General features: G+C 48.6%; 1 protein-coding gene across 2 annotated transcripts; it reads left to right on the top strand.

Annotated features, from left to right (window-relative positions):
* Positions 1-1789: 1789 nt before the first annotated feature.
* On the top strand, positions 1790-25061 carry ADA2 (adenosine deaminase 2). 2 transcript variants are annotated; one of them, XM_072873858.1, is made up of 10 exons: positions 1790-1946; positions 2989-3314; positions 6268-6493; positions 13392-13602; positions 16707-16834; positions 17963-18053; positions 18360-18468; positions 19438-19595; positions 20477-20679; positions 21618-25061. In XM_072873858.1, the coding sequence occupies exons 2-10, from the start codon at positions 3002-3004 to the stop codon at positions 21724-21726; spliced, it is 1548 nt and encodes a 515-aa protein (XP_072729959.1). In that variant the 5' UTR covers positions 1790-1946; positions 2989-3001; the 3' UTR covers positions 21727-25061. The 2 variants fall into 2 exon arrangements, with proteins under 2 accessions (XP_072729959.1, XP_072729968.1); XM_072873867.1 differs by having other exon boundaries at positions 1946-1950.
* Positions 25062-25363: the final 302 nt, after the last annotated feature.

Raw genomic sequence — 25363 nt, 5'->3', positions numbered from 1 at the left:
ATTTCCTAGCACAACCCTTGCAACATCTGTACAGCACTCTCCTGGCAATGGCTGTGATTGCTTACACGGAAAAGTCCCATTAAAGAAGTGTTTTAGCACTGGACTTCGGTTTTGTTTTTCAGACTCGATTTGATGGGATGAATCAGCACCACAAATCTCTGAGGCACTCTGGCAGGCATTTCCAAGACCCCTGCCTGGCTCTGAGCTGCTACTTGAGGTCCTTTGCACAGTGTTTTAACCCCTCTTGGTGCTCCTCCCTGGGAACCTGTCTCCAGTGCCCAATTGCTCCCTGCAGAGACAGTTTTCTAACTGCCTAGCCTGAATTTGGTTTTATGGTCCTAACGCCAGGCTTTACTACTCCAAGCTAATTAGAGCAAATCCCTTCCTTTGCTTATATTGTTCCCTTGAAGGTATTTGTAGGCAGAATGCTCGTCCTTGCTGAGCCATCCCTTTTCCACTCCATGTGCTTCCCTCTGCGGTCTCTCCCTATACCTCCTTGGATTGCTTTCATCAGCTATACAGACTGTTGCATAGTAGGGTTGTCTTTCCACTCCTCTGATCTCCCTTTGGGAGCAAGATCATCTCGGGACTCCAGAAAAACCCCATCCTGCTGAGGAGCGGGCAAGGGGCCACAGCCACCCTCCAGACTGTGCTGCCCCAGCTGGTGTTCAGAGAGCATTGGGGGATCCTGGCTGATCCCTGCACGGATGCTGGGACTAATCCTGGTGACAGCAAAGGGTGAAGGGACCAGGAGAGGAGGGAAAGCTGGCGAGTGTCCAGCTGGGATATTCAGGGGGGCCTGTCGACCTCGCTTTCAATCTGTTGCAGTGGTGCCAGCTAATGAAATTTAACATATTATTGGCCAGATTCTGCTTTCTCTGCCTCGAAAACGGCCTTTGTGACTGCTGCGGGTTGTTTTCAATAGCTCTTGGCTTATGAGATCTTTCCTTTTTATTAAAAAAAATTAAAATCGTTAAAATTCTGATTAAATTAAACCAAATGGACTTTGTTCTCCACTGGAAGCTGTTTATGTAACATCTGCTTTAAATAACTTTAAAACTCAGTCCATTCAACTGTGCAAAATAAAATGGTGAAATTACAATATTTGTTGTGATTAAAAAAAAAAAATAATCAGACCATACCCACCTCCACCTTCCTTTAGTTCCCAAGAACAAGTTCAGCCTTGTGTGCCCAATGCAGACCCCGGTGCGGCCAGTTGAACTGATGTCTGCCTGGTTCACACAGTTGGCAAAGACTGGGCAAAAATAACTTAAAACTACTTTTACAAATTACTGTTTTCTTGGATAAAAACCCATTAGTAAGTAGAGTTTTCAGTGTTGTTGGCATTAAATGCATGGTGTTCTACACCAGTTTAGATACCCAGGCTCACATGTATTCCTGGGACAGCCTGAGCGGGGCTTAAGAGTTTCCCTGTACTGGGAACATGTGCCTAGGCGTTTCTTACAGGATATTTAAAAGCTGCGTATGTGTATCAGGGTACACAGAGGGGCTGCACAGACAAGCCCCTGCACCTCGCAGGCAGGCAATGATGGGTTAAAGAGTCCACCTCTATTCTGTGCAGGAGCTGGAGGGATTCCCATAGGTGACCCCACTGCTTTGGTCCTCCGGTTCCCAGCCCAGCTCCCTTCAGCTGCCTGCCTGGGTGCCTGTGTCCCGCTTTCTCATAACCTCTCCTGCCTCCTCCTCCTCTTTATATATTCATGAAGTGGTAGGGACGGGGATAAATAAAAGCTGAGCAAGCCGGAGCGACAGCACAGGAAGAGGAACTGTCTGCACCAGCGGGTGCCTCACTCTGCTCTGCCAGGACGGATCCTGCCTCTTTATCTTTGCTGGGACAGTGCCGGCTTGCAAGAAAGATAACTGTTCCGTGCTCTCTCAGGCAGCAGCTGGATGAGCTTTGGATGCAAGGAGGAGGAAAGTTAACAGTAAGTGAGTCAGTCTCACCAGGGATAAGATAGTGCCTGCCAGGATGTTTCTTTCGCTAAGTTCAGAGCCAGGCCTGACATGGGGCTGCAGCTACTTCCAGCTCTGTTCCCAGCAGATTGCTCCCCCAGCACATCTTCATCTCCTGGGACCCACTGATGGGGCAGAGGGGCTGGAGGCACCACGGGTGGAGGAGAGGCTGGAAGCAGAAAACATGTGCGCAAGCAGGCACTTACTATGTAATTCACAGGGGACCATTTCAAAATGTTGAGCCTTTCTCCAGCCTTCTTTGGTCTGGAGGGACTGGTGTGGAGGGTCACTAAAGCCTGGTGTTGAAGGATTATATTGCAGCTGTGCTTTTTTTGGGAAGGGCAGAGTTCTCTGAGTTCACATGTGCCTGCCTCCTGTGATCTCTTACTACTCCCATGGTCTTCCTTCCGTCGTCTTTCTTCTGGGATTGCAAGGAAGGGACACGCCTCTGTCACTGCAAGGGAAACCAGGGGTTTTCTGCCCATAAATTAACCCCTCTGATAGCTGGAATATACTATAGGGGTGCAACAAGGTCTTTACTGTAGGGAATCAGGATCTGATTAGCTCAAGCAAAAACCAAAAGCACCTCAAGTGCTATGGCCCTCTGCTTCCCTCCCTGGGACAATGGCAGAACAGCCAGCACCCCTTATTCTGATGGGGCTCCATCCCAGCTTGCAAGCCAGAGTCCTGACCTCACCACTTCCCCATTCCAGGGTGAGACCTTTGCCAGACTGCAGCTCTGTGTGATGTGCTGCCAGCCTGATCCAGGGAGCAACATCTAGTTTCCACCCTGCCCACAGTCTTGCTGCGTGCAGACAGCATCATGGGGAGTGTGTGAATGCATAGTCCTAAATACAGGGGACACGGGTACCAGATACTCCCCCAGTACTGAACATCCAATTAACCCACTACTTCTGCAGGATAGGCCAGCAGTTTAACGTCCCAATGGGTCATTGCTAAGATGTCACCTTCTGACCTGTGCTAGTGCTCCAATTTTCTTTTACTCTCCCTCAGGTGCAGCACTAAGATGAAGCCTCCATCTGGGCAAGGCATAAGGCTGGCATACCTTCTCCTGAATTTGGCTTCCCTCTGCCTTCCCACCCCACTCTGGAAGGACCGGGACTCCCTAATGCAGGAGGAGAAAGCCCATCAGACAGGTGGCAATTTGGTGCTGAGTAGACAGGAACAGCAGCTCAGTACAAAGCTTGTAAACCTCAAGAAGGAGGAGGTTGCAACAGCCATGACTACAGGACAGTTTCCTCCAAGCATGCACTTCTTTCGGGCAAAAGGCCTCATTGATCAGAGCACAGTGTTCAGCATCTTAAAGCGCATGCCAAAAGGTAGGCTTGGCCGAAGCGTTGCTCATCTTACTCATCCTCCTCTCTCCTTTTGCTTTCTATGCCAGAGCTGGGACAAAGCACGAGGAGATGTGGCAGACCTTTGGTTGCAGGAGAGCTTATGAGAGCTGTAAATCACACTTGCTGAGTTCCAGGAAGAGCCCTGCCTCTGAGCTTGGGGACAGGGCAGGGGGAGAGAGGAAGGGGGGATGGATTGGATGAATACACATTTCCAGCAATTGTAGCATTTGCTATAACTTACAATATGGATCCTTCAGCCTTTCAAGTGCAGAGAAAGGGTAGAGGAAGCAAAGACAAGAAGACATCACAGACACTCATATTTGTTCAGCATGTTCTAGCCAGAGCCTTTCCTTTTTCCACACATACCACAGACATGCTACCAACCTTGCCTTAGCCCACTTCTTAGCCAAAAGTGCTGTATCTCCCAATAAGTTTTTGTGCAGGTGGTTCTGTAGCAGGCCTGGAAGTCTACTGGAAAGTCTAGGGGCACAAGAGGAAGATGGTACTACCTCCAACACTACAAGTTTTTTTTTTTACTTGTTGAATGAAATCAAAGCCTGTGTTGATGTGACCTGCAGAATATGATATAGAAATGATTGTATTCTCTTATTTAGTCTTTCTTAATCAGGTTCTGTTCTATGCACTTATAGGAGATCTCTGCTTATAAGGGCAGGCATTTCTCCTCTTGTCTTTAGTTTAGAGATGTCATTTCTCTGCTGTTGTGCAGCAAGCTATGTGCTAATGGGCTGCCAATGCCCTATACCAAAAGGAGCTTCTGCACTCTGCAGCACACACATAGTTTTTAAGTCATTTGGAACATTCTAGGTTAGATAATGGCATGAGGTTGTCCGATACCTTCACCAAATCACCCTATGCATCCTCTGATGAGCAGCTGGGACACAGCAGCATTTGAAAGCTCAGTACTCTGGGTTATAATGGAAAGGAGGAGAGGATATTTTCAGCCAAGTGGAAATCCAAGCCACCTAGGCTGTGTAGCAGGAAGCCTGGTGTCTCCATGTCCCTGAGCTGCTGACAGTTCAGCAGAGAAGCAGGAGGTTGAGATAATCACAGGAGGAAGGCCTTGACTCCTGCTGACTAGTTTCTCCCTCTGCATCTCTGGTTCAGTAAGGAAGCATTTGAACAAGGTACCTTCTTTAACTAAAGATACAGGACAGTTGCAGCGGACATTGCCAATACCCCTGTGACTCTGAACACTATGTCCACCCTTCCAGGCAGTCCCTCTTTAGATGCAGAGTCCCATGGCCTTGCCCACGTGGCTGCCTGGAAACAGGTTGGTGGCCTGCTTGGAAGATTTGGGAGTCAGCTTCTCCACAGAAGCATTTTTTCATCTGCAAGGCTGTGACACTGGCACATGAGTAAGAGCCATCTGCCTCACTTCCCAGCTTCCCCCTCCCAGCCTCTGATGTGGGATGAGGATCCCTGGCTTGCAGCATCCTAATCTGTTACCATAAATGATTGGGATGTCAGAACTGCCATTATCCTTTCATTGCTGAATTGAATAGTAAGGAACTTAAGAGTACCCCCCCCCCCCTTCAAGGAGGCATCTTTGATACCAAGGAGGGATCAAAACAAAAAATTAACTTTTCAATCCAGGACATGCTAAAATGGGTTCTCAGAATCTTTGCAAGAGCTGTAAGCTTTTAGGGCCAAGATCACATCCTTGTAACTGCTTGAGTAGGACCTAGTCTGAGAGGCCTCAGTCTTGATCAGAGCCCCTGGGGAATTACTGTTGTTTCAAGCACTATTGTAATTTCTATTGCTGCTTACATAGGAAAGAGGGTGGCATTGCCAGTGAGAGGAGGGTCAGATCTAGACAGCTGTGGCATGCCCATTCTGTCACACTAGCTCTGGTGAGAGCAGTAACTACAGTTGCTCAGCATCTTAACAGTCAGACCCTCTGTAGTGAGAGATTATAGACATTATAGTCTATATTAGATTAGTCCACTATAGATTATAGTCTTGAAGTTTGTCTGATGTCACATGCATACCAGTCTTTTGTTCGTCCTACTCATGTTCTCCCTTTACTCCTAAGGGCATCAAAGCTATTTTGACTATGAGGTCTCCTCTAGACTAATAAAATACGTATCTGTAAGACTTTAGCTCTCCTGGCATCTTCCCTTAAATTTAGTTCAAGCACCAATCACGTAAGAAGTCTCTGCGAAAGGAGAGATTTTAGCAAAACAAACGGATGCACTGAGCGTGCAGAGGATGCTTCCTATGCCAGGAAGACTGGCAGTTGCCAACATACTGTACAATAACAGAGCATCCCAAAGGCCCTCCGTGCTGGCCAGCAACAGATGTACAATGCAAGTGAGCATGCTTTTGAGAAGGGATAGAAGTAGATAGTACTTCTGCATCCGAGTACAATTCCCCGGTGTGTCATGGTCTGGGATTTTGGGGTACGCCAGAGTTTCAAAGAGATGAAAGAAGAGACACAGACTAGATGCAAAAATTGAGGCTGGAATTCAAACAGCTTAGATACAGAGGCTTGCTTCAGGTCTGCCAGTCAGCTAGTATGCCTTGTAAACTGCTGCCTACTGTGTGAGTTCCTCTTTAAATCAGTGGGGCCTGAGCCAGCTCACAGCAAAGTCTGTCTGAAAGACCTTTAATAACTCAGAGCATTTTCCATCCCAGTGGAGAAGCAGAGCTCCCTATCGATTTCTCCCCTCCCTCCACTCCCAGGGAGCTGTCACGCTCTGCCTGCCCTGCGTTTGATGTGGAGGGGGCCACATCCTCCAGCATGGGGGAGGCAGAGCAGCCGCTCCATCTCTCTGCTGGGAGAGGTCACTCACAGCCATCTAGAAGCATTTCCAGATGGCCCTGGATGGGCAAACTCAAACTATTATCACATTAAAACTCTGTTCCTTCTTTTCAGCTGCCTTGTCTCATTAAGATATACTTTTCTTCCCACCAGGTGCTGTCTTACACCTGCATGACTATGCCATCCTGAGCGTGGACTGGCTGGTGTACAATGCCACCTACCTCCCCGACTGCTACATCTGCTTCACCCCCACAGGCACCGTTCGGTTTCGCTTTTCCAAGCCTCGCCCTCCTCACCCAGTGCCAGCCCAGTGCTCCCAATGGGTTTTGCTGGACACTTACCGGAAACAGCTGCACAATGTGACTGAGTTTGATAGCAGGTGAGTGAAGAGGAGTTTCAAGCCTGCCATTACTTCATGAGAACGTTGTGTAGTGACAGGATCATTCCGGTCCAACTTTCCCATTTGCTTGCTGCTCTGAAAGCAGGGAACTCTGTGTAGGGCTGCATACATAGAACAAGAAAATAGCAATATAAGAACTTGAAGGTTACAGCATTAAGTACACCAGAGTTAGAGACACCAATCAAAATTGAAGTTTTCTGTGCACGCTCACTCGGGTTCTTTGCACAGACACGTTGAAGACAGTGGCTTAAGTAGATTTACGCGACCTCTCCTCAGCACCCAGGCTGGATGTGCTCCCGGCATGGGACAGGGCTGCATAGTGAAAGACCTTGCTTCATCCATTGAGGTACTCAGGAACAGGATGAGGAAGTCGGGTAGCTAAGGAACAGGCTCTCCCCAACAGCAGAGAAGTCATTTGTAAAGTCATCATCTTGAAGTTGGGCAAACTACTTATGTTAGTCACTGCACTAGCAAAACAACCCAAAGCAACCCAAGAGAAAACCCAACCCAACCTCCCCCTCCAAACACCATTCTTGTTTTCTGAGGACTCTCCAAAACCTCACTAGTACCCACCATGCTGAAGCATGAGGCACTCATTCCCAACAGGACCCTCAGGCACCAGGAAGTGCAACTTGCCCTCCTACCCTCAGACAAGGGGTTAGGTCTCGGTCTGGGCACTGTCTGAGCCAATGAACCCTACACACAGGTCCTCTGCCTGGTAGCACTCCCCCCTCAGCACCCGCCTGCTAACAAAGCTTCTCCCCTTCCAGGCGAGGCCTCCTGTAGCTGTCCAGGAGCTCACACCTCAGATGGCTCACCAAGGCATCACTCACTCTCTTGCAGGAGCTCCCCTCCCTGCAGGCAGCTTCTACCTCATCTGTTGGCAGCCTTTTATCAGGACCAGGTGTTAGTTGGCTGCTCAGCAGCCACCTACCATTTAATCACTTACAGGTGGGTGGGAATAGCCTGGCTCCCCCTCCAGCTGGTAGTGGCAGGAAGAGGGAGCCCTATCTCCTCATCCAGGGGCCACTGATCCCGGGACAAAGCCCTGCCAAAAAGGCCAGGAGGAAGCGTGTAGTTCTGCGTGGCGTGCGGGGGCTGGAGAGAGCACTCTAAATAATGCATGAAGTCAGACACTGAGTGATGAGGACAAAGGAAAATATTGAGTAGTGATCCATTCAGAGGGCACTGCTGTCTGCAGCGCTCCGGGGGGCTGGGGTCCTGCGGAAGAAAATAGTATGGGGTGTCATGTAATTAGACTGTATCGCCATGCCAACGCATGAGGAGAAGGCTGGATTAGGGTGACGCGGGCGACCCTAACTACAGCATTTCCTAAATGAAACTTCATGTTTTTTACTGTAGTGCTCTTCAGTGAGGATGTGTGCTCTTAAATAGAGACCTATTAACACTTAGGGAGCTGGTATCCCCTCTACATGGAAGCTGTCTGGGCTCCGTGCCCTACAGATCTGGGAAGGAGGTCAGGTTGGGAAGCTGAGGAGCTGCCAGACCTTTGGCATGGTATTGCCTTCCCTCCCCAACAGCAGCAAGGGGCAGGGCAGAGGGAGCTGACTCTCCGGGGCACCCACCGCCCTCTCTTGCAGAGGTGAGAGCACTTCCAGAAGGGAAGGAGAAGGTAGTGCCAGACCCAGGGCTCTTGACCTTTTATACCATGAGGCCAAACTGCCCTGACATGTGATGGAAGAAATAAGATCCAGTGAGAAGTCATTTATCTACGTCTTCCAAAGAGAAAACTTGTTCCCCATTAGCTCCCTTCCATTTCTACTGGGAGTGACAATGAGGGAGAGACCGTGACACCAGCCCTCTTCAATCCCACCAGGAGACCCATTAATAATGTGCAAGAGATTGGATTTTGAAACAGCTTCATTTCCTTAAAGCCCAAGCAATTGCAGTGGGTATTTCAGAACCATCTGAGGAGCAACCCTTTGCTGTATTTGTTTTCAGTTGTATTTCTGTAGCATGACATCCCTTTCTGGCTGAGGCTAGAGGCCACGGCATCCTATACACCCAGGAGGGTGGAGCTGTGCGTTGTTTGGTTCCCTATGGTCCTGTTTGGGAACACAGCTTCTTTTCAGAGGCAGTGTTGTCACATTCCTCTTCTTTTGTATTAGTTGTCAACTACGTCTAGTAGCCACAAGTCAGAGCAGGACTTCAGAGTGGCAGGCACTGCACAGGGACACAAGACACCCCGCTACAAGGGTCCCCCCCAAGTGCAGAGGGGAAACCGAGGCAGAGACCAATTAAGTGATTTTCCTCAGCAAATGCATGCCAGAGCCAAGTACAAACTTGGATCTCTTGCATCCAGGGTGCTCAGACTTACTCATTTGAGTATGTTGTCCTTCAGTTCTTGCCCTTCTGTGCTCATCACCACAAAATCACAGAGGAGTAATTGCACATAATGTGCAAACACATGAATAACAGCCACATTGAGGCGCTTCCCCTCCTATTTTCATTTAATCCCCGGGTACTAGTCTAGGGGTTAGGAATGTTTTTTGGCCGCCTGGAAATAGGTCTCTAGCCAGGAATAGGCCCCAATCTGTTCTGCTTCTCAGTTTCTGGAAACTCTCCCAGTCTCTTGAACATGTGCATCCCAGGCTACCTCTTTCCTGCACTCCTCTTTGCCCTTGAGCACTGACAAGCTGAGAGAAAGCAGATGTCAGAGGAAGGAACGGATGGATAGTTGGGTGGTTTCAAGGAAGTATCAAGGGAATATGGCAGCAGGGAAGGGCTCTCATGCAAGACAGGGTGGATAAGCAAATGTGAAGGGAACAATGGAAATGTTTCCAAGAGGCTGCACCTCTTTCACCTTACTGCATTCCTGACCAGGAAGAGGTGAGGGAGAGAGGTATCTGCGTTACATTTTAGCTGTTTGCATTTTTAGGTACATATGCATACATATACATATGTGTGTGTGTGTGTGTGTTTTGGAAGGAAATCTTTTTGTTTGTTTCCCTCAAAAGAAGGTTTAATCATTCCTATTCAAAACACACGTCTTATGGGCCAAGACCCTGGAGTATTCTGTTACTGGTAAGCTTCCAAAAGGATGCTATTACCAGAGTCAGGAGACCGCGGGCCAGGAGACAGAGAAAGGAAGGGAATTTTGCTTTGAGACTTAAAAGAAAAAATCATCCTCACTTATTTACTTCACAATCAATTACGATATAGGAGAATGCAGGTTTTTTTCCTCAAGATGCAACATAATGGCCACTGTCTCTAAAGCAAGAGCGTGCCCCTAGATATTTAGGGAAACAGTGCTGACATTCCAGATATTTGTAAAATACCACCGCACACCCCCCCGCCCGCCAGCAGCCCGAGGATTAAGGCCATGCCCGGCAGCGCAGCTCCGGCGGCCCAGCGGAGCTCTCTATCACCAGGATGAAGTCATCTGTGAGGGAGCTGACACCACGGCCGAGGCTGCGGGGACAACTCCCCTGGGCGCTAACGGCTGCCCAGACCGCCATCACCTTCCCCTCCGTGTCCTCCGACTGCCTTATCTCACAGAAAAATAGGGCAGTGTGTGCATTACAAGGAAAAAAAAAGAATAAAAATCCACTACAGAAACAAAGCACTCCGCTCCCTCTACAAGTCTCCCCTTGGGGAGAAGAAGAGGGGACGAGAGAGAGAGAGAGAGAAAGCGAATGAACCACATGTGACAGATGTTAGTCACACTATTTAATGCACCACTGGAAGACATTCAGATACTACGGTGAGGAGAGGGGTATAATTACCCGTCTAGAACGGGAAAAGAAGCAGGAAAAAGAATCCCTTTAAAAACAAGGCAACAAAACTGTTCACTTCTGCATTATATAGCACAAGAAAGCAAAATGGTAAAAAAAACAGGAAAAGAGAAAGCAAAACCACAGTTGAAAATAAATAATCCTTAGCTGGTCATTTTAGCTGTGCCCCTTTGGGCATATGCATTGCAATAGCATTGTTCAGTGCATATATGACATGACATGGAAGGCTATTTGTAGTCTGCACCTGATCACTGGTGAGGGCCCATTCCAGAAAAGAAGCAAAAAATGTATTTATGAAGCTTTGCTTCATCTGCATGAGCTACTGATGGCAAAAGCCCGTGAACCCTTAGGAGATTATCCAGTTATCAAGGATGGATCACTATTACACAATAAATCTTCAATAGTTATAGGGATCAATAATCAGTCTCAAAGCTAAGGGGATTATAAAAAAAGCACAATTTGATTTATGTGCTTTTAGGAGCAGGGCAGTGTGGGGATTTATTGCTGTTTCTAGCCCAAGAGCACAGGCTAAGTAAACAACCACAAGTTTGTACAGCTAGATTTAAAGGCAGGGAGGGGAGCCCTGTGCGTGCTCGTTGTTGGAGGAGCCGAGTTCTCACAGGACAAGGGGAGAAAGCGGTGGGAGCCCGACTAACCGCCCATCCTTATCTGAAATGAAGCTGCGCGGGGTGGCGAGAACAGGCTTGCACGGCCTTTTGATCCACGGGGAGGTTTTTCCCTCGGTGCTTGCAGGGCTGGTGGGAACAGCCCTGCTCGCCTCTCGGCTTCAGGCAGGTGCTCTCCGCCGGTGTGCGGGGCTGGCGGGGAGCTGCCCTTCGGCCAGGACTGAGGCCAGGAGGGGAGCGGACAAGTCTGCTTTCCACAGCTCTTCCCACATGAAACCTCCTCTCCCCTCCCCACCAAGCTGCAGCACACCCTCTCCGCTTCAGCAGCTGGATCAGTGTCTTCAAGATGCCCCTGGCTCCTGCATTCCTGGTTTCTAGGGTGATGCTACGGTGTCTCCCACTGCTGCGTGCTCCCCACTGCCCGCCCCAGCCATGGTCCAGCTCGGTCTGTTTGGTTGCATGGATTACTGAACAGCAGCCGGGGTTGCCCAGTGTCCTGTGATAATGGCACCAAAGCCCCTATTGTAATGCACGGGAGGGCAGAGCCGAAGTTGCTGTGGAAACCTTAACTCTGAATTTTCCTGACTGTTGAGCATTTAAAATCTCATCCTTAACGTGGTAGGAGCATCTCTTTATGTACAGTTTTGCTTCTAAAATTGTTCCCAGCAAAGAAACTAACAGAGTGAAGAAGAAATGAAACTGCAGCCACTGGAAGAGGGTCCTTAGAGAACAAAACAGCAGGCAGATGCTGGGGGAATGGGCTCCATTTTATGGGCAGGATGGAGGGACTCAAAAGGGATGTCCCTGCCTGGCATGTCTTAGTTTATGAGTTTGGACCAGATCACATTTTACGTCTGTAGGAGGGAGGTTTTTAATTCCGTCCACAGAAGCCTCCTGGAAGAAGATAATAAGAGCACAAATCAAACCCACATCTCCCGTATAACAGAGCAGAGCGCTGCGCGAGGAGGGGGGGCAAGACATCAAACACGAAACATTATTAAAGATCAGTAGCTGTTATTGAGGGGAAACAACATACTCGGATGAAAGATGAGGCATGGTTGAAGGTATTTCTATCTGAACCTGCTTAGCCCCTGACACTAGATAAGCATCAGGCCTGGCCGGACTGGTAAGCCCACCCACCTGCAAGCATCCAGCTCTGTAGCTTGCTGCAATGGCTTCAGTTTGTCCACTCAGGAATGAAGTTAACCACCCCCACATTGCCATTCAGACTTTGCCTGCCAGCCTGAGAAATGTATTACAAACTCTTCTTCAGGTGGCCACTGGCGGAGGGAGGAGAGCTGTTGCCAGAGGCAAGGCTTCGGGCAGGATGAAGGCTATCAGCATGTCAGAGGACAGAGTTGCGGCACAGACGCTCGCCCTGTCCTAAATGCAAGCTGTCATCCACAACTAGATAATCTTGCAACTACTGGCTCCCTTAAACTCTGCTTGATAAAATTACCCGCCACCTCTCTGGATTTCTGAAAGAGGCTTATATGCCAGCTGAGTCTATGGAGGAAATAAATACATTTCTGTCCCACTAAGGAAAAGCCATGACCTGCGATTCTTATCAGTTGTTTCCCAGCAGACAAATCTGAAGAAGTTATCGGCAAGGCAGGCAGGATATCAGGTTTGTTCCACTGGGGGGGAAAGGATTTCTGATTCACAATCAGTCTTCCCCCTGCTTATATTAGGTGACATATTTTGACAACAAAAAGGTACCAGGGCAAGTTACAGGCTTAGTAAGCAGGTTGATGGTGGCCCAGTACATGGCATCTCCTGGGGACTCTGTTTGCCTTTAGGTGGTGAACAGAGGGCTGGGTGTCATAACTTTTTACATGCATTGAAGATGTTTGGGAGAATATATTGTCTGCAGGAGTAATGTACTAGCCTACTTTCAGATTAAGGATACCCCTGGGTAGCAGAGTGCAATTCTTATGATATAAAAACATCATACTTCCTTTTGTAAGTCTATTACTCCTCAAGATTTTGCCCTCAAAAAAGGAAGGGGCAGGTTTTGAACACCTCGTCTTACCCTGCTTGTAGGTTAACATGTAGTGTATGACTTCTTACCTGTCAGCTATTACCTGTACCAGCCATTAGCAGAGTAAATATAGGTGGCAGAAAAATGACCTGAAAGCTTCCTAGTTGCACCAGTCGTTGTTATGCTCATATGTATTGCAGTGCCAACAGGCTCTGAGTTAGATATTGGGCCCCTATTGTGGCAGGAACGGCTTTGCACCCTTTCTTGGTCCTGCCCAAAGAACATGTGCCTCCTTCAGCACAGCTGGGCGCTGCTGCACCCCAGAGCATGCGGGTGGGAGAGTGTCACATCCACAAAGTTTGGTCTCTGACAATAAAACTCACACCTTTCTTGGAGGAATCCTGTTTCCTCCTGTACCGAACACCCAGCTGCCAGCTGGCAGCTTTTAGCATGCTAAAAGCCAGTTGACTTGTTTGTTCTTCTCATTCTTCCTCTTCCCTTTACCCTTTCTACAGCTTGCTGAGAAACTTGACCCTGGTGACGGATGCTCCTGAGCTGGCCTACCCTTCTCAGACTTTGATTTGGAAAAGATTTGAAGAAGTCTTTCTCATTGCCTCTGGACTTATCTGCTATGCACCTGTGTTCAAGGCCTATTTCTACCAGGGGCTGCTGGAGCTCTATGAAGATAACATACAGTATGTCGAGATAAGAGCTATCCTGCCTCCGGTATGTATTTTTTGGCTTCTCTAGTATTCTTTTAAATCCTTATTTCTCCATAACTTTTCTCAAGCCCTATCTTGAATTTAGTTTTTGGATGTTTGCATATCTGCCCTTCTAAGGATGCTGGAAAACCCTGATCATATTCAAAGGTCTTTGTTGGAGATTTGCATAGGCAAGGGCTTGAAAGTGAGAGATGCTTTGTTCCTAATAGTTAAGGAAGATACCTACTGTGGCAACAGCACAAAACTGCATTGTACAGTCTGACTGGGAGCTGTGTTGAAATCTTGCTGGTTGGGAAGATGTATCTTAGCTTTGTCTGCACCAGAATCACCTGTTCTGTGGCAGCTCTTCTGGAACAATTTCCCATCTTGAATAGAGACTTATTCTGGAATAGTTATGTTATTTGAAGTCCACAGCTTATTTCAGAATGATTTTTCTGAGCAGGCTAGTAAACCAATTGGCAAAGCAGAGTCATCCACAGTTTGCAGACAATCTAATATTTTGGCTATGTATATGAAGAATGAACTGCTCCTTTCATTGCCACTGACACTAAAATCTGTTGGTAATAGTTTAGGCCTTTCTCCCTGCATGTCACCCGGAGCCAGTCAGATTGTCCTACAATTCCAGGCTGCCCCAACACCTTCCCAAGCACCAGCAGACTCCACCACCATTCTTTGGCTATAATGGTGGCAATTTCTTCCCACTTCCCTGGTGGCAACTTCAATACTGCAGCCACACCTTTTCCATACAGTTCTCCAGACCAGCTCCAAGCGGGGCAGTGTAGGGCAGGAGCTCTGTCAGAGAGGCAGATGCCTTACCAAAACAAAAGAACCAGGGCTGCTGCTCCTCACTACACCACCTCCTACCTCCATGTTCTTAACAGTCCATTGCAAAGGGAATGAAGCTGCTGTGCAAGGTCCACCTGGCAGCACCTGAAGGACCAGGCGGTGGTGGCGGGTTGTGTGTGGGAACGCAGGCAGCAGCTTGCTGCTGGCACCGTGGCATCCAGTGGATGGAGCAGCCATGCTGACATCCTGCCGGTGGCCTGCCAGCAACTTCATTAAGTCATTGCCCTTGCATGCAATGGCTGGTGGGCTCCAGCCAGCTGCAGGTGAGTGCACCCCAGCAACCACCACTGCTGCTGGGCAGGCCTCCGCAGCCACCCCGTCAGCAGACAGGCAGGTGCTATGACAAATTTGGAGGCTGATCTGGCTTTGTGCATGCCTCCCCCCCTAACAGATGGGGAGGGGGGCTGCTAACACTGCCCTGTTGTGGCTCGGGCTGGCCCCATAGCAAAATAGGGCTCAGTGTCAGGGCTGCAGGCTGGCACTCTATCATGCCTGAGATGAGAAGGGCATATTGAAAAGAAAAAAAAAGGAAGGGGAGAAGACCACAAAGCTTATATGTATCTTACTTTGCTGGGGGTTGGTCATGAGCCATTTGCTCTGAACTCAGTCACCATCTGTCTTTGGGGTACCTGGAAAAAGAAAACAACAGCAATGTCAAAATTCCTGTGCTGTGAGACAGCGCGAGTGCTGGCATCCCCCCCCGGTCACACAAGTTTCCAGGCCAAGAGTATCTGCAATGATACAAGTGCGTGGGCCTGACTGGAAAATACCCTGCATTTACCGGCAGCCCTCAGACATGGTTGTAATGTCTTTTGAAGAGAGGCTTGGCAGGGAAGATTTGCTTCCCATCCAGCCCCTAATGCTGGCTCCAGGCATGGGAGCCTCCAGAGCCCCCGGGGTTGCTCACACCCAGCAGCTCGGCATGCTGCAAGGTACAGGCAGGCGGGGCTGCCTGCAGCCCGGGTAGTGCTGCAAGGGCTGTGAGGAGCTGGGGACATGCTGGGCTGCCGGCCCCAATGGGCAGCACAGGCAGGGAAGTGCCAGCTAGGCTGGAGCGGGGATGAGAGGGAAGGGAAATGCTTTGCCACGAAAGTCGGGGTGTGACGGGAACAGCAAGATGCTTGTGTGCCTGGAGATCCTCTATAAGGCTTGGACAACAGCGCTGACACTCTGCAAAAGCTCGCCTTGCAGCAAAGCCTGCCAGAAGCGGCCCCTGAAGTAAAGTAAATGAAAGTCGGGATTTAGTGTGAAACGGCAAACATTGTGGAAAAGCCCCCCAAGCCCAGCTGTGTTTGCAAATTCAGCTATGTAAAGTCTCACATTCCCATGGGCTGCAGCAGGGGAAAATTCCCTCTGAGTGTCTGCAGCCACCCTGCGGCTCCTGGTGCCTGCAAGTGGGATGCCACAGCGTGACAGGGCGCTAGTGAGGGGCATCGCTGCACAGGGCAGCACGGGAGGGGAAGAAAGAAGGTGGAGTGGACCAGTTGAGGAGAAGGATGAAGGATGAAGGAGAAAAGAAAGGTGAGAAGGATAAGAACTGAAGGGAGGGAGTGATTTCAGCTGCTGTTTGTGAGCGACTCCAGGCAGGGCCTTTGCGGATTAGTATCAACCAGGAAATGTAGGGTCTATGTCCCTGCTGAAATCAGGGCAAGAGCCCTGCATATAGCCCTGGTAGTGAGGAATCCGCAAAGTAAGTTGATGAGACAGAACATGCCAAAAGGATTATTTTTCCCAGTTTGCAGACAGAGAACTGGGAAACCGTGGCAAGACTAAATGACCGACTCAAGGTCACGGAGCAAACCTCTGGCAGAGGGGAACAGAAGCCCAGCCCAGCTGGTAGCTTATGGAGCTCATCCCTTGCATGCCTTGGGGCTGCCTTGGCTGACAAGACTGCCACCGCAAGGCACAGAGCGTGTGTGAGCCGCCAGACGGCTGGACAAAACGCTCCAGCATTTGATACAGACATGAGTAAGAGGTCATGGTCTCCTCTGGGTACTCAAGGGCACTTGCTTGCCATGTCTGAACATGGAGAAACTTGTTTCTTGTATCACATATGAGGGAGGAAAACCACTCCTTGGTTCTTGCCAGCTGGTAAAGGCTTCAAGAAGAAAATGTTCTGCACAGATTTAACTGCTTTTTTCTGCCCTGCTGCCAGGACCGCAGCACATTGCTTCTCCCAAGGTTTTCTTCAGTTCATTTCTCCCACCCTCCAATAAAACACCTCTTCCAACTTATGCTTGCCATGTGCTTTTTGTCCTGCAGGTGTATGAACTGGATGGCACCCGGCACAACAAATCATGGTCTGTGGCAACCTATCGGGAAGTGACCAGGCAGTTTGTGAAGGAGCACCCTGACTTTCTTGGAGCCAAGATTATATTTACAGCACACAGGTAGAGGCTGAGTGGGGCTACGAGCAGCTGTGCACGGCTGGCTATGTTACGGCGGAGGTGGCAGTGGGGAGAGACGGGTCCAGGCCAGGAGAAGCAATGCTGAGGGCTGGGATGAAGTGCCACAGTTGGTTAGTAATGCCCGCGTGTGTCGTCAGACCTGGGCTGTTGACTCCTGAAGCATTCCCTGGCACGTGTAAAAGGCTGAGAATGAGAAATCATCTATAAAAGTCTGCATATGTGTGAAGTGACCAGGGTTAGCTCATAACGTGTGCTGGAGAGACAAGCGTCTGTGAGCCCTGGGTGAAGGAATGAGCAAGGGGAGGGCTGCTTGTGCGCGTATGTGTCCAAGCCGTGCGTGCTCTCTTCCCGAGCCTGGACATACTCCTCCTCTCTGCGGAAGCTGAAGCAGTGAGAGCAGTGCCCGAGTATGGGCACTTGGTATTGCAAAGGTCCTTGTGGGACCCTGCAAACGCTATTCTCCTGGCAGCCTTTGTATGGTATGTTCGTGCTGCTGTTTACAGGCGGGCACAAGGCTGTTCTCCAAGTCAGCCAGATGCCATGAAGTCACGTGAGGTGATCCTGAGCAAATATTACAGACCTCTCAGCAGCGCTTATTCACTCCAGCTCGGCACAATGCCATTTCCAGTTCAGAGCTGGCTTGCCTCTGGCCAGCTTGGGTATGGACAGACTCTGTCTGCAAAATGCACTGTGATGTTTAAGTCCGATAGGGCTGGAAGAAACCTAAATTTAAAATTCTCTTGAAACACAGCTATGGTCACACCTCCCAGCAAAACAGTCGAGAGGAAAAAAAAAATACTTGAACATTTTCTCTCCATGCTGTTGTGTTCCCTGCTTCATAGATGGGAAAGCCAGTGAGTCTTAGACAAGCATGCCTCAACTCAAGTGACAGCAGGGTCTAGCCAGGCATTTCCTGGTCATTCAGGGGTTTCCTTTCGTAATATCAATTTTCTGCTGCTGTTATTCTGGAGACCTGAGGCTGGTTGTCAGATTCAGGAGCAACTTGCATTTTGGAAATATCCCTGGGGGCCCCATTTCACAACTCAAACCCAAAGAAGGCAGGCCCGTGGGAGTGAGCCTCTGCACTGCTTTCTCTCTCTTGCTCTTTAGGATGCTGAATGTTTCCCAGATTAAAGAAGCTATCGTCACTGGCATGGCACTCAGAGCCCTCTTCCCAGACACCCTGGCAGGCTTCGACCTGGTAACCGTGTTTTTTTCTGTGGCTTCGCATTAACCCCTAGAGGTGCAATGTAACTACATGTATAATATGGCATATGTTTTATACCAGAGCCAGATCCTCTGCTGCTGTACTGAAATCAATGTAAATGAATTGCACATTCTCCAGCTAAGGATTTTGTTGGGGGTAATGGACAAAATCCCCTGAAAGAATCAGCTCCCTACCCCACAGCACTGTAATTTCAGTACAGTTGGCACCTCAGTGATACATAGTTGTAAGTCCCACCATCTTCCAGAGCATGTTCCAAAATACCTTTCCTTTTTCCCCCAGGTTGGTGATGAGGATGAAGGTCATTCTTTATGGGACCTGAAGGATGCCCTGACCATCCCGTATTCCTTGGGGGTCAACCTGCCGTACTTCTTCCACGCTGGGGAGACTGGTAAGCATGAGGACTCCAGGCCTGTTATTGCTTGCAGAGGCAAGAGGTGAAGTCTTGCAAAGCCCAGAAGAAGCAAGCCTGGCTGCATCAAGATGATGTGTGTTTGTGTGTACATGTGTATATAATTGGTTTTCCCTATGCTTCTCCCCATATCAGCTTGTTGCTGTAGCATTCCTACATGGCACCTCCCCTACCTGCTCCCTGCTCTTGACTGTAGGTGTCATGTTGCTCAGCGTCTTTGCCCTGCGTGTAACATGGAGTCATGCTGCAAGAGTTATTGCTGGTAGCCATTTCCTCCTTGGAGCAGCGCTCACCTCCCATCCACAGCAGCAGCAGAATTCCTCAACCATTATTTTACATTTTAAGGTGAAGGAATGTCTGAGCCAGTCTCAAGTCTTAACTGAATACACTCATAAAAGTAACTGATCATTACCCTTCGTTCCTGGGGCAATGTATTATTATTGGCAATATATTATTCAGTCCATATGGGTGGGATTTATCCTAACCATGCATGACAGTTGTGTCTAACTTGTGTGTTATGCTTATTGCATGTTGACATCTACAGAGAAGATGTCTACATCTGAACTAGTTACCCTAGGCTCCCTTTTTAGCTATGGACGGTAACAAGCACTTCTGAGGCACAATACATCTCATGCTAATGCGCAGGCTATTCCACAGAAATTACTACTTCTCTCCATTGACTATGAATGGAGACCAGCATGATTAGCTTAGCTGTAAGAGCAATACTGTGGACATCCGAAGCCAGGTGAGATGAGTGGGTATCTCTATGCTGGGCAATGTCCTGGGCAGATTTGGATCCCTGTTTCACTGAAAATGCAAAGTGGGAACTCAGAGCATGAGCAACCCTCTCACCTTGCAACTGGGACATTTATTAACAAAATCATCTAGCTGTTTGAGAAAATAAATTTCCTCACAGCACTACAGTGATTCTTACCTGTCTCTGCTCAGACTGGCAGGGCACCTCTGCAGACAATAATGTGCTGGATGCATTGCTACTGAATACCAGCCGGATTGGCCACGGACTTGCCCTCATTAGACATCCAGTAGCCAAAAGTTTGTCTCTGAAGAGGGATATTCCTGTAGAAGTCTGTCCTATCTCCAACCAGGTATGTTGGTAAAAGCTTAGGTCTTGGGGCTGGGACACTGGAACGGGATTTACCCCACTGGAATGGGATTTACCATAGCAGCTAGGAACAGCAGGACAGCTAGATGTTTTGTTGCACCCAGGCTGGCTCAGTTTCCTTTGCACCACATTACACTGCAGTCTGCTATGTAGACACACGCTGTGTCTATATATAAGGCTTGTAATGCCAGTCAGCTCAAAATCATTGAAATTCCTACCCAGATGAACCTGGGAAGGCAGTCATCCCTAGTGGAGATGAGGCCCAGACCCAGGGAGGTGCCTAAAGAGACATAGTGGAAAATACTTCAAAGCCAGGAGGGCCAGAGGCTGAGAAGCTGGGATTGTAACTGGAAGTCTTTTGGGTTTGTAGAATTCATAACTGGGGGAACTCTTTTGCAACACATTAGCATCGTGCGCATTGTCCCCTGGGCACAGCAGAAAGGATGCTCTGGGGTAGAGATGTACCGGTGTGAGGCTTGAGGGAGAGAACCCTGATACCAGCTCCGGATGCCCTGGGCTAAGTGTCATGGCAAATACATAACCAAAAGACTGTTCCTGAAATGCTCATGGTCAAATTGTTATAAATAAGCAGAAGTTATTCACCCCACTGGCCTTGATTTAGGCAATTAATTTAAGAAACCAATCTCCTTGTATAGTTAGTGGAAACAAGTAGGCTCCTCCTGCAGCAGTTCAGGGCAGAATGCCTAACATGCTCTGAACGGCCCTCTGGAGGCTCTTCCTCCCTGATGACTACCTGCTGACACAGGCAGCTATAGCAGGTACGCGGTGTGACGGGTGCCGTAATGCAAACATAGCTACAGCAATAACCTGACATCATGTTGTCTCCCACCCTTCCCCACCGAGGTCCTGCTGTTGGTAGCTGACTTGCGGAGCCACCCCGCAGCCAGCCTCATGGCTGAAGGGCACCCCATTGTGATCAGTCCTGATGATCCCCCTATCTTTGGAGCAAAGGGTGTCTCCTATGACTTCTACGAGGTATTCATGGGCATCGGAGGGATGAATGCTGACCTGAGGACCTTAAAACAACTTGCACTCAACTCCATAAAGTAAGTTCCTCACCTCTCTCATCTAGCCATAGTCATGCTAAGAGGACTATCAGCTTGCTCCCTGGAAACCCGCTGTATTTGGGTTTTGGCCCCAGAGTCTCCTCTGCCACATGAACTGGGCTTCTGTTAATCCAAAGTCTCCTCTGTGTGTCTCCTCCAAGGGCAGGACACAGGGACCCCAGAGGCTCCTTGGCCTGTGCCCTTGGGTGCCTTTCTCTAACTCAGTGTCTCAGTTTATTCCTCCTTTTCCATCCTTTGTGAACTTGCCTCCAGCACCTGGTTCTGGGCATGGGAGAAATGTTATGTCTTTGTATCAGTTGTCTATTTCTGCCAAGATCTGACTTGCTGCAGTTTGCCATGGTCCACTGGGGAAACACAGGAAAACAATCTACCAGCATGTAGTTTGGGTGTGTTTAACCACTTTTTCTGTTTATCAGGACAGCTCTGAATGTCCCAAAATAGTTTGGATATGGTGCCCAGGGTCTTTCTGTACATTCCTAGACTCTTGCCTGTTTGCCAAATCCTGTGCCAATCCTCATGCCAATCCCAAATCCCTGCATGGCCAGGGGGACAACAAATACTCTTATTTCCTACTGATTTGGACCAAGCCCAGGGGACATCTGAAGGCAACAGCAGTGCTGTCTCTCCTGTACTAGTCACTGGGTGCCACCCAGCGAATCTCCAGCTTATGCAGACTGAGCTGTTTGTCTTCATGGTGCAGGACTCAGAAGCTGTTGACATGGCCATGATGCTTCTCATCCCCATGTAAGACCAGCCAGCAGGAGCTCAAGGCTCTTTATGCTGTTACTCTGTGGGGTGTAGGCATGTCCTGCAAGGGTTAATCTGTTGCTGCTTCCTGCCTTTTCATTTTGGCCACTGATCTTGAAATAGCTGCCCCCTTGTCTCCTGTCTGATACTGACTTTTCTCCTCCTCACAGATACAGTGCCATGCTACCGGATGAGAAATCCAAGGCCAAAGAGGTCTGGCAGAAAAAATGGGACCAATTTGTGGCTGACCTGTCTGATAGCTTTTTGAGAGAGCTTTAGAGGGGAGGAGACTCATCTCAGAAGGCATTTGACAAGCCAGAGAGAGCCAGGCTTATTGCTAAGAGGGAGACTGCTTCTTCCATGTGACCTGAACACATGAATGAACCTCAAAGTCTTACCTGGCAATGGGTGATTCTGGTAAGCTAGGCTTAATGGGCTTAACGCTAAGAATGAGCTGCACTTTCCTGTGAAAGTCACGGACTGGAGGTAAAAGGGAGCAGTGAGCCTTTATAGCAACAACAAAAGAACACCCCCCCTTCAAAATAGTCAAAACAATTAAAAATTGCCAATGACCAAATCCTGACATCCTTATTCAGGAAAAACATGTTTTCTAATTAGAGTTAGTGGGAGATTGCCAACATGAGGATCTCTGAATTTTGCCTTATCATTACAAAATGCAGACCTTGTCCGGAAACAACTAAGACAAACATCCAACGATTTGGGCCACTGACCTTCAGGAAAGCAAGGACTGAAAATGACTCTTGTTACGTTTAACCCTGGGCCTGCTGCCAAAATAGCACTGCTAGGTCGAAGAACCAGTCATAGGTCTAGTGTCTGCTATTTCAGGACCCACCATGGCTGGAAACGAACTGATGGAACTTGCTCCCAGAACATTTAAGCCTGGTTGCACAGTGATCATAAAGCCAAAAAGAGGTGCCTCAGTTGCCGACAGTTTTTTTTACTGCAAAATCTTTTCCTGTCCTCTGGTCACAAAGAAGCCAAAACACTTTTCAGCTGAGAAAAAACACCCTGGTTTCCCAGATCCAGCTTAATTAAAACTGTCCCCCTGCACTGGGCCATGTTAATACAGGCCTCTGCATTTATAGGAAACACCTTTTGATTTCGGGGGGTTCCACTACCAGCCTTTGTCACCTAACTCAGAGTGCAAATGTGCCCTTGTTCAGCTTGTCAGACAGATTTTCACTTTGGTGGAAAACTACTCTCACACTGTGGATATCCACAGTGTTCACATGGACCTTTATAGTTTCCAACTCTTTAGCAAAAAGGTATTGCAGCACCTACACAATAAACAGTGTCTGGACAAGCAGATTCCCTTTCCTAACATCATCAAAAATATCAGGATAAGAACTAGTTGCAGGGAGATTAAAAAAAAAGAAACCTTAATCAGGATGTAAATAAATTCAGCAAAATCCTTCGGCACACATACCCCAAGCACACAGCCAGGATCAACCAGCGTCTCTCCCTGACTTCAGTACACTGGTTTGCATCAGCCAAGGGAGAATTTACAAAAGTTCCCGCTGAAAGACATCTCCCTCCTCTGAGCCACAGACTTGTAAGGACTGTCGTTTCCTGATCTAACCAGCTTGGGCAAATTGGCTCTCTTTATGTTATCTGCTAATTGTCTCAAGCTGGCTGGCCATAGTGTTTATTTCCACTGACCTTGGTTAAAACACCTTAGCAGGAGGCAAATATACTTACTACAGAAGTGGATCAAGCTGTGCAGCCCGTGCATCCCGTATTACATTGCTCGCATTTCACAGGCTGCAAGTTCATTTCTAGTTATCCCAGGCAAAAAAAACCCCACACTACAAACCCCATAACAAAAAACAAATAACACCACAGCAAATCAAAGGTGTCTACATTGCAGAAGCCAGCAACGCAAACCACAGAAAGCAAAAAGTGAGAAGCCAGTCACACACCTCACTAACCGAGGGGGCTGAGTGCCTCACACCCTAGCCCTTTTCAGCCACAGCTGCCTCCACTCCAGCTCTCTCTGCCCACACTCCCCACACCTTCCTCTGAAGCATCAGCAACTGCTCTTTGCAGGCTGGCCTTTCCTGCACCTTGATGCAGATTTGGTTCTGGGATGAGTTTTATACTGGAGGAGGAGCCAGAGTAGAGCCACCTTCCCTCCTCCTCCATGGGTGTTCCATACGAAGCTCAGTCTAAAGTCCCCAAGGTAGGCTTTGGTCACAGTCAGATTATAAATGCTGACTTGGGAAAAGCCTTATTTGTAATGCTGCTGAGGAAAACTGCTGCAAACAGGTGGCATGGCTGCTAATCAGTGACCCAAAGCCATATCCCTCTGAGCCCCAATCTTTCAGCTTTGCTATATGTGGATGGAGGAAGATCTTTTATTTGCCATGAGTTAAGTGAGCCTCTTTGCTGCCAAGGTGAAGCTGATCATTACAGAGCCAGCGTGGGAGGAGCTGAGGTCCTTGACACAGGTTGACCCATGTCCCTCCCTCTTCTGCCGCAGTGGAAGGTTTCAGCTCTTCCTGCATATGGTCTCTTGACGGCTTGAACCACTGATGGCCTCTTGGTTACCTGTAGTTCTCCCTCCTCATTACCTGCATTAGCAGCAGGGCTAGATCTTCTGTTTGCCAAACACTCGCTGGGACCAGTTTACCTGTTGTGTCCAGTTTGTTCTTGCCTTCCTAGGAAAAACCTGTTGTGCACTTGGCCATTTACCTACTCTGCATCAGGAACTGTGACGTGATGTGGCCCAGTGTCTGGAGCCACCAGTGAGTGATGCTGTTTGGGATTACAGCACAGTAATCACTGGGGGTTTAAAATTGTACAGGTCTGAGGTGATCTTCAGATGAAGCCCTCAGAAAGGTGCAACTTGACCCTATGGGGCTATGTTTGCATTTGTGACTAGCCTTGTGACTCCACTTCTGCTGAAGGTATCTACCTTAGGGTTGGTCAGATAGCAGAAACTTTCCCGTCCTGATCACATATGTTTAAATGTGAACCTGAACTGCATGGAGACGCCTGCCTCCATTGGCATAGCCTTCCCTGGATCCCTGCTTGAACAGGGCATTGCTACGTGTGGTGACTGCAGCTTCCCAAGAGTCCTCTGGCAGTAGATGGGCTTTAACCATTTTTAGGGCCTTAGTGTCAGACAGGAGGAGGGCCAACCTGCTTTACTGCTGGGGATCAACTCTTCCTTAGAGTGTGCCTTATTTCAGAGAAAGGTGCAAATTGACAAACCCAGACTGCATCCCCACCTCTCTAACTCTAGGTGTGAAAAGAAGGAGGGATTTAGGCTGAACTGCAGCCATTGAGAAAGATCAATCCATTCAGATATCCCCAAAGCTTCAGGTAAATTTGGCTACGGGGCTTCACTGAGACTTAGCTGTTAGCATTCACGGAATCACAGAATCATATAGTTTGGAAAAGACCTTTAAGATCACCAAGTCCAACACCATGTAACATGGTGTGCTACATTCGCAGTAATATTTCAAGGATTTTGCTGCCAGTCCATTCCCTTACCCTCAGTACTTTGGCTCCCTGCTCACATTTGTTGGCAAATACATTGCATATAATGCTTCCTTGTCTCTTTCAGAACATAGTATACATTTAAATTTTAAAACCTGTTTTAATTGTGGGGTTTTTCCTCTCTTTTTTTTTCTGTTAAAAAGAATTGGGGATACTTGTGTTTCATGTGAAGTTTTAATCTGGAATGTGCAGTGGAGGGGGGATGTTTCACGTCACTCAGCCTGGAGTACAATTATGAGGGGGGTCTGAAATGTCTTCACAGCATGGTGCGAAGGGCAATTTGATCCAGGGTGCTAACACACTGTGGAGTCAAGCCCGAGGCACCTGGCACACCTGGCAGAGACATGACATAGGTCCCCCAGCCTCCCCTTCCCCAAACCACATGGTAGCTGCA

Source organism: Ciconia boyciana, chromosome 1 (assembly GCF_034638445.1).
Source record: "Ciconia boyciana chromosome 1, ASM3463844v1, whole genome shotgun sequence".
Lineage (NCBI taxonomy): Eukaryota > Metazoa > Chordata > Aves > Ciconiiformes > Ciconiidae > Ciconia > Ciconia boyciana.
The sequence above is the reverse complement of the archived record's forward strand: the minus strand, read 5'-3'. Positions and strand labels throughout refer to the sequence as shown.

What these genes read in the sequence shown, in the direction of transcription:
- ADA2 (XM_072873858.1), top strand. Translation starts at nt 3,002, where the DNA reads ATGAAGCCTCCATCTGGGCAAGGCATAAGGCTGGCATACCTTCTCCTG. An exon ending in GTGACTGAGTTTGATAGCAG is followed by an intron (nt 6,494 to 13,391) that starts GTGAGTGAAGAG and finishes CCCTTTCTACAG; the next exon opens with CTTGCTGAGAAACTTGACCC. An exon ending in TAAGAGCTATCCTGCCTCCG is followed by an intron (nt 13,603 to 16,706) that starts GTATGTATTTTT and finishes TTTGTCCTGCAG; the next exon opens with GTGTATGAACTGGATGGCAC.